The sequence below is a fragment of the Myripristis murdjan genome, chromosome 5 (assembly GCF_902150065.1).
Source record: "Myripristis murdjan chromosome 5, fMyrMur1.1, whole genome shotgun sequence".
Classification (NCBI taxonomy): Eukaryota; Metazoa; Chordata; class Actinopteri; order Holocentriformes; family Holocentridae; genus Myripristis; species Myripristis murdjan.
Window position 1 is genome coordinate 2,013,382 of NC_043984.1, and position 17,406 is coordinate 2,030,787.

Consider the following 17,406-nt stretch of genomic DNA (forward strand, 5'->3'; position numbering starts at 1 on the left):
TTGTATTTGCAGCAAAGTGTATTTTAGTATCTTTTTCTGGAAGAATTGGTCAAGGAAGCAAGTCAGCCTTGTCTCAAAAATAGTTTATTAACAATGTTCATGTTCACTTAAAATCAAACATTCACTACAACACTTTGTTTACAAAGCATTATTACAATGAGCTTTTATATAAATCTGGATCCTTTATTCCTTAATTTCAAATACTTTCAGAGAAAGAGAGAAAAAGTTACAACACTGAGCAGAAGCTGTTCCCAAAGAAGTATGTGTATACGTGTGTGTCAGTGCTTGTGTATCAGTGTGCACGCTGTATAAGACCCATGAACTCATGCATACATTGACATCATAAGGACAAGTTTTGATTTAGCGCAACATTATTTGCATACACACAACAGCAGTATACATGCTCGTAGTGATATGTTCAGCACTGGACCCTCTGCTGCTCTAAGGGAATGCTTTCATTGTCACTCTGTACTCCAAGCTGTGAGTCTTACTCAACTATCCTGGTCAAATGCCCTCTAGTTCTCGAGAATTCCTTGGCATTCATATTGGTGAGACCCTTGAACATCATGCCACATGACACAACTATGTAACAGATAACGGAAGGCCCACGTGTTCTCACTGCTAAGGATCATCTGTTTATTCTTGCCTTCTTAGTGTGCTTGTTGTCAACGTTAATCCACAGAGTCAAGTTAAAACATAGTTTCCACTCTATGTAGATTATTTGAGGTAACAGCATTAATCTGGTGCGTGTTTCTGTGATTGCAAACTATGCCCCCCCAACTCCTCAACAGGAAAAAAAAAATATTCCACATGAAAAATCGTATCTGATCTGTGGAAAGTACACCTAGGATTTGCTCCACAAAGCGCCTGCGTGTTTAAATACTACTGTAGCTTCTCCACTTCACTGTTTAAGCACATTGCTTGGCCAATAGAGGGTATAAACTCGCATCACATGTGACATATTATATACTCAATGAAGAAATACATATACCAGCCAAGCCAGCTGGTAGTTGGTGTTCCTGTGCCGGCATAATGGACTACAAGGAGGTGGCATGCAACACCTAAAATATTGTTTTAAACAGACATCTCAACATCGACCCTCCTTTGGACTGACCACGACATGCAACCGAGGAACAGATGGGCAACAGAGGCGGAGGAAAGGAATGCTGTGAAGAATCTGTGCCTGAGGACAGTCGCTGGGCCTTTCAAGCATTGTGTTTCAAGCCATTATGTTTTCAGGTCAAGGTCACGATGGGGTATTCTGAGAGGACACGTGAGCAAAAAGCGGGACGAGAGGAATGGTTTTCGGGACTCTCCGGCATCTCTCCAAGAGCTACTACAGTACAATTCAGTTTCAACAAACATCACTCTGAAAAACATGCAGCCCTTTCACATGAAACATAAAATCTCGAATGTTGCACGCCCAGGAGTGAAACAGATCAAGATGAAGACCAAGAATGTCTGGATATCATAAGCAGCCTAATCCCCGACTCACCACAAGTGTCCTTACAGTTCGAGCACACCCCTGACTTTTTGGCAGTCATTCCACAACTCCAAAACATCAAAGAGGATCTTTTAAGCTGTGGCCAAATGTTTTCTGATAATGCTAAGTACACATGTAATGTTTTAGGTTATGTCATTTTCCCATGACTCATTCCAGGAGATAGTGCATTGCACAGCAGTGTAACCCAGCCGCGCTGCCAAGTACTAAAGGTGAGACTATATTTCCTTGTAGTGAGGACAGAAACTTGGAGAAAGTCGCCACGCCTCTTGCTGTATCGAGGCTGTTTTTCCCCGTTCGAGATTTGACTTTGTGAAACATGTCAGAGAGATGAGCCCTGACCACGTCAGTGTCATGTTGGCATGAAGCAGCTCGTCTGTCTGCTCTGGGAGGGAACACCAAAGGCACACAGGTTGTCAGAACAGAGAAGGCACTGGGGAACAAAACAAACTCTGCTCCTCTCAAACATGTCACCAAAAAATGTGAAGAATGTTGCCTGACTGGAAACACTGATATCCACAAGCAAAAATCTGCAACAAGACATGATTTATGGGACTGGACTAACCCGTCCCGCCGCCCGACAGGCCACGGCGGGGGTGACGAGCGCACTGGCATTCTAGCAGAGGATGATGTGACCTCACCCACCTATAACAAGCAAACAAGGGAGCTTCACCAGGCCTGGGCCTTCATGTGATGACTGTTTGAGCTGTGTCATCTCCCTGTCGGTCCAAACAGCCATTGTGCATAGTTGAGTCATACTGGCTTGTGTCTCAATTGGCCACTTCTGATAACCCCATCTGGGTCCATTGCACAGATGAGGGACAGTTATGAGCGATGCATGTCAATAATCAGGTCATATGCAGCACGGGCAGATCAATTCTTTGTCTTAACAATATATCACGTTACAGAAGCAGCAAGCTGTAAGATCTTATCCTCAACGTGAGCTGACTGAATGCTATTACAGGAATGCTGATGTTTCCTACCCACTGAAATGAGACAAGCAACCATTTGTTGCAGGTGACAAGATGTCAACAGCGCTGAAAGCCTTAGTTATGGCTAGACTCAAGTTTCACGACAACATTGTGTAAAATGAGCTGCAGTACAATGGAGAGGCCCGCAGCTGTAACGTTAGCAATCTGACAAACATGAGCACTAGATGATGGTGTACAAAATCAAACAAAAAAGGCACTGGCTCTTGTGGCCAAAACATATCCCCAGGAAATTCCATCCCCTTAGCACGACTGCTACAATGACAGGACTGATATCAATGGGACACTTCGGACAGGACCTTACTCAAGAGGACAGTGTATACAAAGCTAGGAGGGATGGACGCTTGCCTAAACTCGTGGAGAACAATATTGCATAAAAATATGTGCATTTATAACTGCCTCCTTAAATGACAGATAAAAAGACAGACAAGTAGGAAAAAATGTGTAAAGACAGATTGTGCCATTCAAGGAAACCAAAAAAAAATCAACAATGAGCTTTAAACCTCAATTTCTAACCAATGTTGTAGTGTCGACATAGTCCTTTTCCTGTTTCAGGTTATGCTTCAGAACTGCTTTTCGGTCATCCACCTGTTACCGTGAAATGTAAGATACAGTACGAAGATGCCATTTGGTAAAAGGTCAGTCCTTTCATGTATTCTTTTTTTTTTTTCCTCCTGTTGGTCAGTTGATTTTGTGGTGTGTGGACTGGCCGGCTGCACGTGTTACTCAAAACAGCAGGCAGCCGCTCCTCTTCTTGCGCTTGCGGACCTGCAGGGCTGCCCGAGTGGCCATCTCAAACACCTCCCGTACGCCGTCCTTGGTCTTGGCGGAACACTCCAGATAGCCGAAGGCACTGATCCGGTTTGCCATGTCTCTGCCCTCCTCCGGCTTGACCGGCTCCTAGAAAAATACATGTAACGCGTTCAAACCCACGTTGAGATAATGCCTGGACTGATAGAATATCATCTGTAAAACATGTCAGCATCATGACTGTGCACATAAATTAAAGTGGACCGTATGGATAAACGTGTTGGGTGAACAATGTCTGTTTGACCATGTAAATCCATAACACTTGAACTGATGAGTTTGTGCTACTCTTTGTCAAACAGCTCCTGAGCTCCAGAGAAAGGAAAAGCTGACAGTGGTCTCTGAAAGAGTCAGAGAGCTTTGTCAACATATTCCTATTATCATGACCAGCTGGACCTGGAGACAGACACAGAATGGCTGGTAGTGGACAAACCACCACGTTACTGTCACTCTATGACAGGGGCCAGTCACAGCCTTTTCAAAGCGCTTGCCACTGTTTGCTCAGGAGGTCTATCAACTGTGGAGGTGAGTGACGTGGCCGAGAAAAAATTTTGGATTGTTTTTTTAAAAAAGAGGAATGGGCAGTCCAGGTCTCTTATCGGTCCTAAATATGAGGAAAAACTTGATTTACAGTACATCAACGTTGATTAATTATGTGATTTAAGCCCTCCTCCTTTCCTGAATGGCTGTATCAGTCGAAATATGATCTGTAAAGTTGCATTTATATTAGCAACAACTCATCAGAGGTAGGCAAGAACTCCCCAAGCCACACTGAGATGATTCATTGGACTTGAAAGTGACTTGACTGTTTTTTTTTTTTTTTTTTTTTTTTTTTTTTGATCATCTGTATCTTCTGATCCCAAAGTTGCCGTGTCATGAGTGAAACACTTCAGATCCAGGAGTTAGTTCATTATCAGTGAGTGATGTTAGGTTGGGTATTTTCATCATTTGAAAAAGCTTTTGCAGGTTTTCATCATCTGTATCTATTGATCCCAAAGTCACACTGATATGAGTGATGGAATCTGGATAGAATTTCCTATTGACTGAGAATGACAATTACGCCCCTCCCCTTTCTTGAATGACTTTTGTTTTTTTGCTTTTTTTTTTTTTTTAAACAACTTTTAACCAATTGGTCCCTGTGATGCACAAAATGTTTCATTGTTTATATTCATTGATTCATGCCCTGCGATGGACTGGTGACCTGTCCAGGGTGTTTCCCTGCCTTCCGCCCAGTGAGCGCTGGGATAGGCTCCAGCAACCCCCCGCAACCCTTTTGATGAATGAATGAATGAATGAATGAATATTCATTCATTCAACAGTTGCATTGGCATAAGTGACAGCTTACTGGACCCGATGAACTGTTTTTTATGGTCTATAGCTTCTGATCAAAGTTGCCCTAATGACAGCTGTAATTGCCTAACTATGGCAGATTTCACTGATAACAACACTGGCAACAACAAACTAAGGAATAAAGCATGAGCTGCAACTGGTGGGAATACAGTAAACGAGAGGCAGACGCACAGCAAAAACTGTATATGCAGATGTGTGTGTGTGTGTGTATGTGTGTGAGAATGTGTGCACTCAGTGAACATTATGTGGAGAAGCTCACACAACTGCTTTAGTTTAAAAAAAAAATGTATCTCTCTGACACAAAATATATGGCAATAATGAAAATAATTACTACATATACTATAAATGATATAAATATTATTTGTATTAAAATCCAATAATATTACATGACTGTAGAACTGAAGAAAGTGCAGTTATTAAAGTTGTTAAAGCTATTAATTTATTACACACGTCAGCAATCAAAGGTGCATGAGTGCTCTTGAGTGTGTGTAGAATCTGTTTTGACCTAAGAACAAATCCTAAATAAGAAAACATTGCTAAGTAGCTTAGTAATCTTTGTGAAAACTACATAGATGGGTTTTAAGAAGAAATTTGTTCTTAAGAACGGATGGTGAATGAGGCCCATTGTTTTGAGTAAGTGAGCTCAATTAGGCTTTTGAATTTGGTTTCATAGATCCAAATTTGATGTGACTCATCACAAATTAAGTGCATCTTAATTATTGAAACAGTATAGACAGCTGTGAGTGAGAGCGACTGAAGTATCAGCATTTGGTGATTTGGGCTGAGAAAGTGTCTATTTACACGAGACATGGCAAAGCAGGGCACCACAGGGCTGTCTGGGCAGAGGTTAATGGCTTTAGTACCTGCTTCATCTTGGCCAGCTCTCTCCGTGTGTGCTCATCATTCCTCAGGTCCTTCTTGTTCCCCACCAGGATGATTGGGACATTGGGACAGAAGTGTTTCACCTCAGGCGTCCACTTCTCAGGAATATTTTCTGTCCGGAGAGAGACAAAAATGAACTGAAACAGACTAGGGGGGACAGAAAAAAAGGGAGGGGGCAGAGTCACTGTGCAGAACCCTTCCCATGATGGCCTGCTCAGCAGCCTGCCCTAAGGCAAAGATGTTTTTAGCTGCACTAATCCTGCTTCCCATCAACTCCATTAAAGCATTTAACAAACAGATAAGTTTTGGCTCCAATGAACTGCCCTGATTCTTTAAAAGTAAGTATGAGCACATGACATTACTTTTAGAGGGCGTCAAGGCGACAGTGTCACTTCTTCATACTTTGTTATATTTGTCATGTCGTTATTATATGCCATCATGTCTGTCCATGCATTTCTGTGCTGTTGCAAACCGGAGTTGTTGCCAGGACTACCTTGAAAAAGACGGTTTTTATTCTCGGCGGGACTGAGCTGGTTAAATAAAGATTTTAATTGAATAATGTGTCACAAGTTGTGTCTTACCTAAGCTGTCAGGGCTGTCAATGGAGAAGCACATGAGGATGACATCTGTGTCAGGGTAGGATAGAGGCCTCAATCTGTCATAGTCTTCTTGGCCCGCAGTGTCCCACAGTGCCAGCTCCACCTGGGACACACCAAAAAGAAAGGGGCGGGGGGTTAAAAGTCTTCCTTTATATTGATCCCTCTATGCATTTGTGTATTGTGAGCTCCGTCTTACATCAGACTCTTGTTGCTTGGTGCTAAAAACAGACTCTTCCTTTATTCTGTTATCCGGATTCATCCTAAACTGAGCATGCTGCCATGTTGCTGTTAATCTGTAATTTTGTCATTTGAGCCTAAGGACTTCATATCAATCAAAGCCTCAGCAGCTTGCCTAATCTAGGGAGTTGATCTAATATTGCCCACTGTCCCTTGTCAATAAACTCATGTCATCATGCCACAGTGCATTCTGGTGAGAGCACCATCATAGGAGAATAGTGTTAGAGCTTTTGTTGGGGCGTTTTGCTGCCAGTGGTAAATCTTTCTTTGAGCTGTTATGGTTGATAAAAGTTATTGTGTGATGGCTGTGAGGGCCGTTTGGGACGTGTCACATAAACCCAGAGCTATACTGTATATGGCCCAACAATCGCCTTCCAGAGGCATACACTGTATTTTATAACAGCTCTAGATTTGCTCCACATTTCCCTGAGGACAGATGATATAAACACCAGCATACCAAAACCAGGAAGCTAAGCACAGATATACATATTTCAAGGGAGCAGCCAAAAATGTAACAGGTATCGTGTGAATAAGCCTGCACTTGCACTTCCTTCTACCTCCAAGATAAGAATAAGGAAAGTTCACCTCAGGGTATCTGAAGTGACACGTGTACACTGATGAACCTGTCAAAGCACACATGGTTTGTGCCCTGAAATGACTTAAAGTGTCATAAAAATACTTGTAGTTTGTACATTACTTGCTTATAATAATTGGGTAACTTGTCTGTGAAAGTCTGTGCATCTTTTAGCAGAACTAAGCAGTAGAGCACAGTGTAATGTATAAAGGCACAGCTGAGAAAAGGTGGATTTTTCTCTCTCTTCTCATTCCTCCTGCAGCTCTGCACCAATCATCAGAAGTCTTTCTTATGCTGTCAGAGTGGGAACTGGCCTTATCCAATCACACCGCTGATTAATTCAATTAGGGAAATTGGGAGATTAGAGAGCAGCAAGCCAGATACCTTCTGTCCCTCTGGAGGCATTAACACCGAGGCCTCATCTTCACTTTTGTGCTGACTCACTGTTCAAGCAAAAAAAAAAAAAACTTTTTCCCAAAGTTATAGGAATGGAAGTTTATATGAATGACAATAGATCATGGTATGCCCACAGAGCCAAGCATTAGTCAACGGTCCCAAAATAGAGATTTGCAGAGGCAGTGGGTGGGAGGCGGCTCTCTACTGTTGGCATGAGCAATGAGAGGAGTTGTGTTCCCACTGGACTTACTGTAAGCTGCAGACTTTGGGGAGGAAAAGGGGGGGAAACACTATTTTTAGAGTCTTCCAATCCACTCTAGGTGAGAGAAAGATAATGCTATTTTCCCCCGGGAGGAGGGAATTTCAGTTTAGGGACTGTGCACAGAGAACACAAATCCAATCCAGCTGGTCCTATAATGGGGTAATTCTTATGGGGCAGGCAGCGGTCCCTCAGAGAGTTGGAGGGGGGGCTGGCTGAGGGAGCCGACACACTTATCTCAACCCAAAATCATCCCGGTCCAGACCGATGTCCAGGCATGGATCCCTAAGTTTATATTTCCTGTCCAGAACACAACAGTTAACCCCTCCTCCCCCTCGGCTGGACCAGAACAGGAAATGAGAGGCGTTTATCGGGTAGGAGGGAGGAGGGTCCTGAGGGTAAGAGGATTGCCAGTAGACATCCCTGTTCCCTGTCTGAACAGGAAGCTGGGAAGTCAAGTCATTTCCTGTTTTGCCAAGTTGGTGATCCTGCAGTGGTGGTCAGTGCAGGAGAACAAAGCCCTTTGACATAATAAGGCAGCTGTTGCTCAGACATGGGCCTTCGCTGTGACCAACTCCCCATGACTCAGATCCTAGGCGGACGTCACACACTCGAAAACAGAATCTTTCACACACACACACACACACACACACACACACACACACAGGCTTTCCATGGAACATTTCAAAGTAGACCTCTTTACAAATTGTGGCACTCAGCTGCAATTCAAGCTTCACTCTGTAGTCGGTAGTGGGCCGTTTATGTAATCGCTCTGACAGCTCTGTAGTTAGGTCATTCATTTTATGACTATAAGGACGCTGCTGGCTTATGACTCAATCTTGAAGAGTTTCCATTTGCATTAAGACAGAGGCACCATCACTTCTGCATTGCATGTAAACATTTACAGTTCCTGTACAAACCTGTTTTCCATCAACCTCGATATCAGCGATGTAATTTTCAAAAACCGTAGGCACGTAGACTTCGGGAAACTGGTCTTTGCTGAACACGATGAGAAGGCAGGTCTTCCCGCACGCTCCGTCTCCCACAATCACCAGCTTCTTCCGAATGGCTGCCATCTCTGTGGGGAAACAAGACTTCATTTAACATGGCTTTCTCACTTAGAGAGGTTCAAACAGACTTGTCGAGTGCTGCAAGAGGCCCAGACGCAAAATGCTGTGGAAGTTTTCCTTTGTCGGCCCCACTTTGTCATCTGCTTGTGCTTTCCATATTTTTGACACTTTGAAAACGATTTGTGGAAATCACAGAAACATGAGATGAATCCAGCAGATAACACAGAAAACTCTGGGGCTCAGTCTGCTCATGCCCTGAAATGGAGACACTCTACAAAGCACACACTCTGACATGCCTGATTGACAGCACCGCGTCACATCACACCTACAGGAGGCATGTCTGATCTGCAAGTGCAGGGAGGACGAAAGACAGCCACAGCAGCAGACCTTCAATCCCCATTTTCAAATCTAGATTGCAAAAAACCACACCGAGAATGGAGGAGAGGGAAGATAGTGGAGTGAGGGAGAAAAAGAGAGAGGGGGGTGAAGACAAGCTGAGACATGGAGGAATGTGCTATCAGGCCATTCTCTCCAGCTCCACCCTGCTTGTTTCCCTCTGCAATGTGTGCAGAAAATAAAGGCAGCTGGGAAAAAAAAAGCCCAGCTGCTGAAGTACTTGGTGGTGTCCTAGAGCACACAAAATACTGTCGTGCTTTTCCTCTCTCAAGATGCTTCCACAGTCCTCTAGAGTCCAGTTTTGATAGCAGGTTAGAACATATCATTACTTTCAAATTATTGTTTTGACATTAAAGGAACCTGGACCGAATCACAAAGTTTATCCAGGAGCAAGATATCAGAAAAGGGACTTTAACTACATCAGTGCTGTGAGCTGCACTACCACCCAGGTGATGGATGACAAAGGGAGCTGGGCGTGTCTGTGCAAGCATTCATATGTGTATGCTGCAAGATGTGCAATGTGGTATGCAGCAGTGCATGCCACAGAAAAATTAATAAATGAAGCCGACAAGTACGGATGCATGTGCTTCTACAATTGTTCACCACATTAATGACAATGTTCCAGGCCTGAAGCTTCGAGCTTTGCTGGTTTCATGTGCACAAAATACCATCCACCGCTGTAATGGCTACATGAACTGAACCAACAAACATTCCTCCAAATAACCCTGCAGGAGAATTCTGGTTTTAGCTAGCATGCATGCAGGCTGCGTGGGGATGAGTTAGCAGTGCGGCTGATGGATGAGCCAGAGCCCTGCTGCCTGGGAGCAGCTGTGCATATAGTCATTTGGCTCCCCACCTCATCCAATTTCTGCCAGACAGTCTTGACAGCAATCCTCTTCATGAGGGCACCCACTTATCTGGGGAAATTCATCTTTCTGTGCTTCGGGCAAAACTTTTTGGAGTCGACTCTGCCCCCACATCCGCTTTCCCATATCTGCTTGGATGCAGAGCAACACTAAACTGTCTTTGTCGAGTGTGCATCAAACTCAATACTAAGTAGAAAACTATCACAAATACAGATGAACTGAACCGTTGGTCTTGTATCAGAGCAGATCCACCTTGGTTGCTGTAGATTAATGTGACAACATTCATTGAGGGCCGTGACAAAAGGTTTGCATCAGAATGCACAAAACTGTGTCTGTACCATGTAGAGCTTGGCAATTTAGGCAAAGGTAATCACGACAATCAATTTATTTAGCTATTTAGAAATAATGTCTGCTAACATGCAGCATAATATGTTATATTAGCAAATTGATAATACTGAACTGCAGGGTGTGTGATAAAAATGTAACTTTTAGAAAATATTCCTTGATTTGTTGCAGATCTCAAAGTGTTACAGATTTTAATTCGATTTTGCGTTTTATCAGTTTAATTCATTTTAAATAGACCGCATCACTATGCATAGCGATAACTCATTCTAACAATGAATCCTTCTGAAAAATGATAAATGCCCAGTCCTATTTGTATTCTTGTAATACTGCACTCATCATTTTTACATTTAAAATATATCTTCAAAACCAATAAGTAAGGTAATCCCCTCAAAGATTTTGAAGCAGATGAACATAAATCAGCCCTCAAAAGTGATCTGAAGCTGCAGAAGGAAGCTCATTTTAGCAATACTGCTCTAATGATTGCAAAACTGAGGACCCAGCTATAAAATAATAAGCTGTGAGCTATGACTGATGTGAGATTTTAATCAGAGCATATTCAATGAGAACAAAAGGTTAAGACAGTGATTTGAATCAGAGGATGCTTTCTCACATAAAGCTGACAGAAGTGCACGAATCTGTCATTTTTCAGCTCAGTTATATGATGTCAGTGTTTTTCAAAGTTGGAGTTCACTTATACGCTGCATTTTTTGGGACACGCCTTAACTTCACATACATCTCTACTAAGGCTGGGATAACACGCTCATCTTCAGGCCAACACTATCATGACACCTGGGTGCGAACTCAACATGCATTATGATTCTTGAGTATTGCAATTTGATACTGTGATTCTTTAAGATTTATGTTTGCTTTTTTAACACTAGACATGGGAAAAGGTTGAATCACACACATGTAGGGACTGTATATCATGAGTCATATTTCCAAAAAACAATGCTTATCAAGTATTTTAGCACTTAATAATTGCGATGCTGTAAGTATTGTGATTCAAATTGTATTAACTCAAGAATTTTTAAAAATTGATTTAAAAAAAGGCTATAGTGAAGTTAATTATTTTCCTTCCCTACCCCAAGAATATATCCTCCCTAAGCATAACGTCCATTTCGAATGCATAAAGGAAGCAATGCATTTTAAATAAATAAGTACAAATTTAGCCCAAATTTTTCTGAGGAGGGTATTTGGAGTTCTGCTGGAAGAGCACAGCGGCCTTTGCTTTCCAGAGATGGCAAACTGGACAAGGGACAGGCTGAACTGGATGACGGCTCGGAGGCCAAACAAGTGGGAGACAGCAGCACCAATGCTCACCCTGTGAAACAAAACAATCCACTTCCTGTTCTGTGAAGCCTGGGTGAGCTTTTGGCTGCAGCTCTGTTTGGACAGGCCTCAGCGGAGCCCGGACAAGGAGAGGGCTGCCAAAGGCGCTACAACACACACACACACACACACACACACACACACACTGCACAATGATAACTTGTCCTAGGTGGCCAGCAATATCTGGGGCCTATTGTGGAACATCTTGACACACTGGCAAAGGAAATTATGCATTCAAGTGTCCCATACAGTCACAAACTGTGCTGCATACTCAGGTCAGCTGGAAGAAATACCCTTAATCTAAGATTTAATGGATAGACACAGCATATATGCTTGCTTCTTTTGGCAGCTCACTGAGTCAAAATGCTATCCATTGTGAAAAGGGTGTTTAAAAAAACAACACAGATTCTTTTTCATCATTTTAACAGCCATACTGGACACAGGGTTGGGTTCTTGGTCCGTGCTATAGCTCGGGTGGAGACTCTCAATGACAGGTGTTTATGTGAATGGGAGTGTGTTTTTAGGTTGTTACCAGCTACTTTGTGAAGAATTAACCCATTCCACAAGTTTTTTTTTTTTTTTTTTTTTTTTTTTTTTTTTTTTTTAAGCCATGTCAAGTGATTTGCTCATTGTGACCTGCAAGACTACAATTTCCCCTCTAGACATTCATATCAAAAACTGAACACCTCCTGATTTCACTGAATGGCCACCGCTTATCAGCAGCAGGTATCTACTGACTGACTTTTGAGCCTCATGCCACTGAATACATGCAAGTGTGTTGCTGGGAAGATACGTGTCCCCATTTAAAACTCTGACAAAAGCAGAAGCACTTGCATATCATTCTGCAGGGTTCGCATACACAGTTCTCAGTTCAGGGTGTAGATGTTTTTATTCACCTTAGAAGTTATATATACAAAACACAACCAAGATATATCCAGCTGAGCAGAGAGATACGCTAGGGTGTGTTCAAAAGCCTCAGCTCACACTGAACATCAACTATAACTGTGACATAGCGGGAACTCTGAGTTAGTGGTGGGTAAAGAATCAGCAATACATAGACACACCTATGGCAAAGAATAAAAATATTTTATGATGTAACTTGATACTGCAACAAAAACTATTTGAATTGTATTCTGTTTTTACTGTAATAAACTCGAGTGATAATCAAGGGCAAGACAGCATCTTAATCAATTAGGAAAAACAACAACAACAACAACAACAACAACAGCAATTAAGTTCTAGGTGAAATGTTTTGCTTTTCAGTCACAATCCATTTTTCTTTTCCAAGAACATCATCATTTGTCGAGCAGCAAGCATGCAACGGTGGAGCCAGAGTTAGCCCCCTCTGGCCAAATGGCTGAGTGTCAATAGATGGACACAGAGGGAAAAATACACAAGGGTGTACATTTGGACTGCCATCCAAACCACTTTTAGGTTGCCAGTGAACCACATCTAAATCCAGCCAGCTCAACTTTTACATAATTTCACTGTAGGGCTGCAATTATTTATTTTTTTCACTGTCAATACATCCAAATATATTGTTGTTTTTTTTTTTTTTTTTCAATTAACCATATAGCCCGTAAAATGTCAAAATTGATGACAAATAGTAATGGGAAGTTAAGGCCAAAGTGATGTCTAAGTATTCATTTCATAATGCTATGAATGGAATAAGGAAGTAAATCTGAGCGTCTTGGGCATCTCAGTGAAGCTGGAATCAGCAAAGGTTTGGGATCTTCACTGAACAATTGATTATCATCTTTCGATCGACTAATTGACTCATCGTTTCAACACTACTTCCCTGTCTTGGCTGTCTACCAGTAGGCCGTGAAATGGTAAAAATCAATAACTTTGTGATGCCGTCAGATGTAAAGAAAGACTGGTAGCTCTACTGCCGAGTTCACGGTACGGACTGCAGGCACCACTCTGATGTAATAAGAGGTAAAGTGAAGCAATCAGAAACCTGAAAAGCATATCTAAACACTGGGAAAGCCAGGGATCCAAAAACAACATGACAGAGAGGTTAGCAGCCATTAAAATGCAAAGGAAAGCAAAGCAGCATTGCTTCCTACGATTTAAGCAAGCCTGTCTGCCCTGGGTTAATGAACACACCGCCTCAAACTCGCTCTCAGGAGGTCTCCTGAGGCTTAGGGGCCAATAGGAGTTATGCAACAACCTGAGCTGAGTGTGACCCGGACTCAGGGGCCGGCTTCCTACCCTCGTAATTTATATAGATATAAGCTTCACTGCAGATAGGATGCATGTGTTCCAGGACAAACTTCTACACAGGCCTTTCAAAACAAGGAAATACATTACAGGACATGAATCTAAATGACTGTATTGTCTGAGGATGCACCTCATCTTTCCCTCTTTCTTTACTCATGCACTAAGGCAGAGGGTCAGGAGCTGTAGGTCAGCTGATAACAATATTTAAAAGCTATTTCCTGGGATGTAGTGTTAGTATTGTATAGAAGTATGAGGTCAAACTCTAGCACAAGATAAGTGTTTCATAACCAACAGCACAATAGAAACAAGCCTGGATTAAGACACTAGTATAAAAAATATTTTAAAAACAGCTTATCTGACTAGAGAATATAAACAGCTTATGATTAAGGAAAGTGATTTTTCAGGGTTTCCCCCAGTTCTGCAGGTTTTTAGACCTCCACTCCCATTCACTTTGATTGGGAAATTAGTTTTTTCCCCCCTTATTTTCATGTGTTACTAACCCCATGCCTGTTGATTTTCCAGCCACATTATAAGGATCACATAGAGGTGACAGATTGTTTTACAATTACTGGTGTTTTTTCAGACCCAAAGCATTAGATTAGGGTAGGTGGAGGCATGCAACGATTTTTTTCACCTTTGTGAGCCTATCTAAGAAATGGGCCAAAGTTCATAAGCTGGCACACGCTGTGGCTAAGACTGAGCAGGCAGCCTGTAACACAGGTCGTCTACACCCTGACACACTCATCCCAGTGTATGAAACAATTCATCAAGGCATCCAACTGGGAAGTATTGCTTCAAACACCAGCATCCCATAACAGATGAATAGAGGGGAAAGATATTTGGTGTCCTGCTTAAGTCAAAAGTCATTTTTTCGTGAGTTTCAATGGGATTCAAATCAACATTGAAACGGAGGAAAACATTGAAATTCAACATTTCATCTTGCTGAGTAAAGGTTTGTAAATGCTTGCCTCAAGTGCTATGAACAACACAAGGGGCAGAAAAATGACATATAAGCAACGTGCTGTTATACAATAGCAGAGAAACACACTGCGGATCAAGTCAGCCTCTCACATTCTTTAGTGCGTATGTTACAAAAACACCAGCTCCTTATTTTCACTGAGTCATGGGCTTCATGGTACACCCATGGAAATTATCAGATGTCTTCACATTCAGCCCATAAAGAAATAAAAAATACTTGTCCTTCCTTGAATCTAATCTCAAAGTACAAAAGTAAAGGCAGTAGGTACGTTATCTCAACATAAAAAGATTTTGATGTTAATTTCAGGTTGCAGCATCACTGGAGCTAAACAAACATGATAAACATGGCAGTCCACTGAAGGCAGCTCGAAAGTCATGGTTCAGTGACTAAGCCCATCAGTGGAAAGCTCAGCACTTGTCTAATTGCCACATCAATTGGTCATTTTAAGTTTAATAACCCACAGCCTGCTGACAACTGTGGCTTCCATCGAGCAGCCTACATTCACAAATAAAAGGCAGACGCTTGTGGATCCTCTTGCTGCTAAAGCCTATTGAGAGAAAGTAGGGCAAGACGAGACTCAGTCAGCTGGCGGCGACCCGGGACAGGATGACCCTGAAAGGCATGCCAAACACTGGCAGGTCCCACGCTAGAGATGGAGAATGCGGAGCCACACTGTATGGCTCTGAGAGAGCAGGCAGGCACCGCATGACTCACAGTCTGTCACTTTTGCTCAGTAACTCTGGTCATAAGCTGCCCAACAGGGCCGACTGGCTGGCTGAGGAGGACTCCACCTGATTCTCTGGGCCTGGCTGTCTCTGTTCTCAAGGAGGGAGCATGAAGTCCAACCTCTCTGCACTGCACGAACACATTTCATACACTTCAGAGCATGTTTAACATGCATTACAAAACAGAGACTGGAAAAAAATATGTATGTGTACAAGCAGACTGTACTCAATCCATTACATTCCAAGTACATTTAGGGCAACTGGAAGAGATTTCCTTCCTGTGCGCCTCTGACAATAACTGCAGGTATTATTTTGAGGCAAACCTCATATCCATACTCAAGTATGTGGACTGATTTTTTCTTTTTTTTTCCCAGCTACTTTTTTCCAAACCACACTTGACAGCCTTCAACCAGTAGCGCTACAAGTTAAGTAATCAAATCTTTCTTCGTGGAGATAATGAAACCATCTGTTGTCTAAACTGGGGCATGTACTTCAGCCTGATTAACTTGTTTGTCGATTTGATCTTCCGCATGTTTTGTAATAAAATAAAACGAATCGCGGCAGTTCAAACAACGCCCTCTTTCTTAATAATTAGGAAACGGAGTGGTCAGAGAATCAGAGATGACACATTGGGAGATTTGCCATGCGGAGTTTGCTCTGCCTAATGAGATCGCAGCAGTTGGACAGACTGTACTACATACCACAGGGTCTGCTGCCTGCCTTGACTTTCAAACTAGCAGCGCTGTATCAACAGTTGTATGGAAACACACCCTGACAACTACACTGACATCGGTACACATTATGACCACCGCACCGCCACGGATTAAACTGTTACCTTCGCAGGAAAGAGAAAACACAGGCCAATATTCAAGTAGAGACGAAAGCCACCACCTAGTTCTACCACCGAAGTAAGTAGGCTATAATTAGACCATTTTATCTATGTCAAAAAGGCTTATTTGGCACAAGTAGAGCGCGCAACACTTCAAGAATGATGCTTCTCTCCATAATTACCTGTCGCCAGCCAGCTGAGTCGGTTTCACCGATTTGGATCCCCTTGATCGTGACACACAAACACTCACACAACACACACACACACACACTTCTTGCTGCAGTATTCGCTAATTTTACAGAGAGGGTGCTGAGGAACGGGGCAGGCGAACAGGATCCTCCCACTTAGAGCAGCGTCAATGATTACACTGTTAACAACCACACTTCCGTCTTGAACCTTCAAAATAAAAGCCCGTTTGAGCTTTATGCGTATTAGTTGTTCATTGTACTACTAGTACTAGTACTACTACTACAACTACTACTACCAAGACTACCATTACTACTACTACTACCACCAATACTTATACTACTAATTCTATTATTACTACAAATAATAATAATAAGAAGAAGCATAATATTAATAATAATAATAATAATAATAATAATAATAATAATAATAATAATGATAATAATAATGATAATAATAAGGCAAATGACAAAATTATAATTAATAATAATAAAAAATAAAATCAATTTTCTTGGCTTGTTTCCAGTTCCTGTTTAGGGCTGAGGCCTCTCCCAGCATACATTCAGAGGAATGTGGGGAAACGTTGTGGACTAGCTAGTCCATCAAAGGGCTAACACAGACAGGCAAACACTCACATAAATATCTGCCATGCAGCGTCTCCACCCGACCAGACCAAGAACCGGACCCTGTGTTCACTATGGCTGTTAAAATGAGGAAAACCTGTGTTTTTAATTTCTTTTCTTAAACACCCTTTTCACAATGGATAGCATTCCCAGACTCAATGAGCTGCAAAAAGAAGCGGCCATATATAGCATTCATTGCAAAAAGGCGTTATTTGATACATTTTTTTTTTGTTCTGAACAC

The 17,406-nt window shown here is 42.2% G+C and overlaps 1 protein-coding gene across 2 annotated transcripts; it reads right to left on the reverse strand.

Annotated features, from left to right (window-relative positions):
- Nucleotides 1-64: 64 nt before the first annotated feature.
- Nucleotides 65-16,694, reverse strand: rhoca (ras homolog family member Ca). Of its 2 annotated transcripts, none has more exons than XM_030051040.1 (5): nucleotides 16,539-16,694; nucleotides 8,515-8,672; nucleotides 6,111-6,231; nucleotides 5,511-5,641; nucleotides 65-3,390 (listed from the first exon to the last, which is right to left on the reverse strand). In XM_030051040.1, exons 2-5 carry the CDS (start codon nucleotides 8,668-8,670, stop codon nucleotides 3,217-3,219), a joined length of 582 nt encoding a protein of 193 aa, XP_029906900.1. In that variant the 5' UTR covers nucleotides 8,671-8,672; nucleotides 16,539-16,694; the 3' UTR covers nucleotides 65-3,216. The 2 variants fall into 2 exon arrangements, with proteins under 2 accessions (XP_029906900.1, XP_029906901.1); XM_030051041.1 differs by lacking the exon at nucleotides 16,539-16,694 and adding an exon at nucleotides 16,363-16,496.
- Between the last annotated feature and the right edge of the window lie 712 nt (nucleotides 16,695-17,406).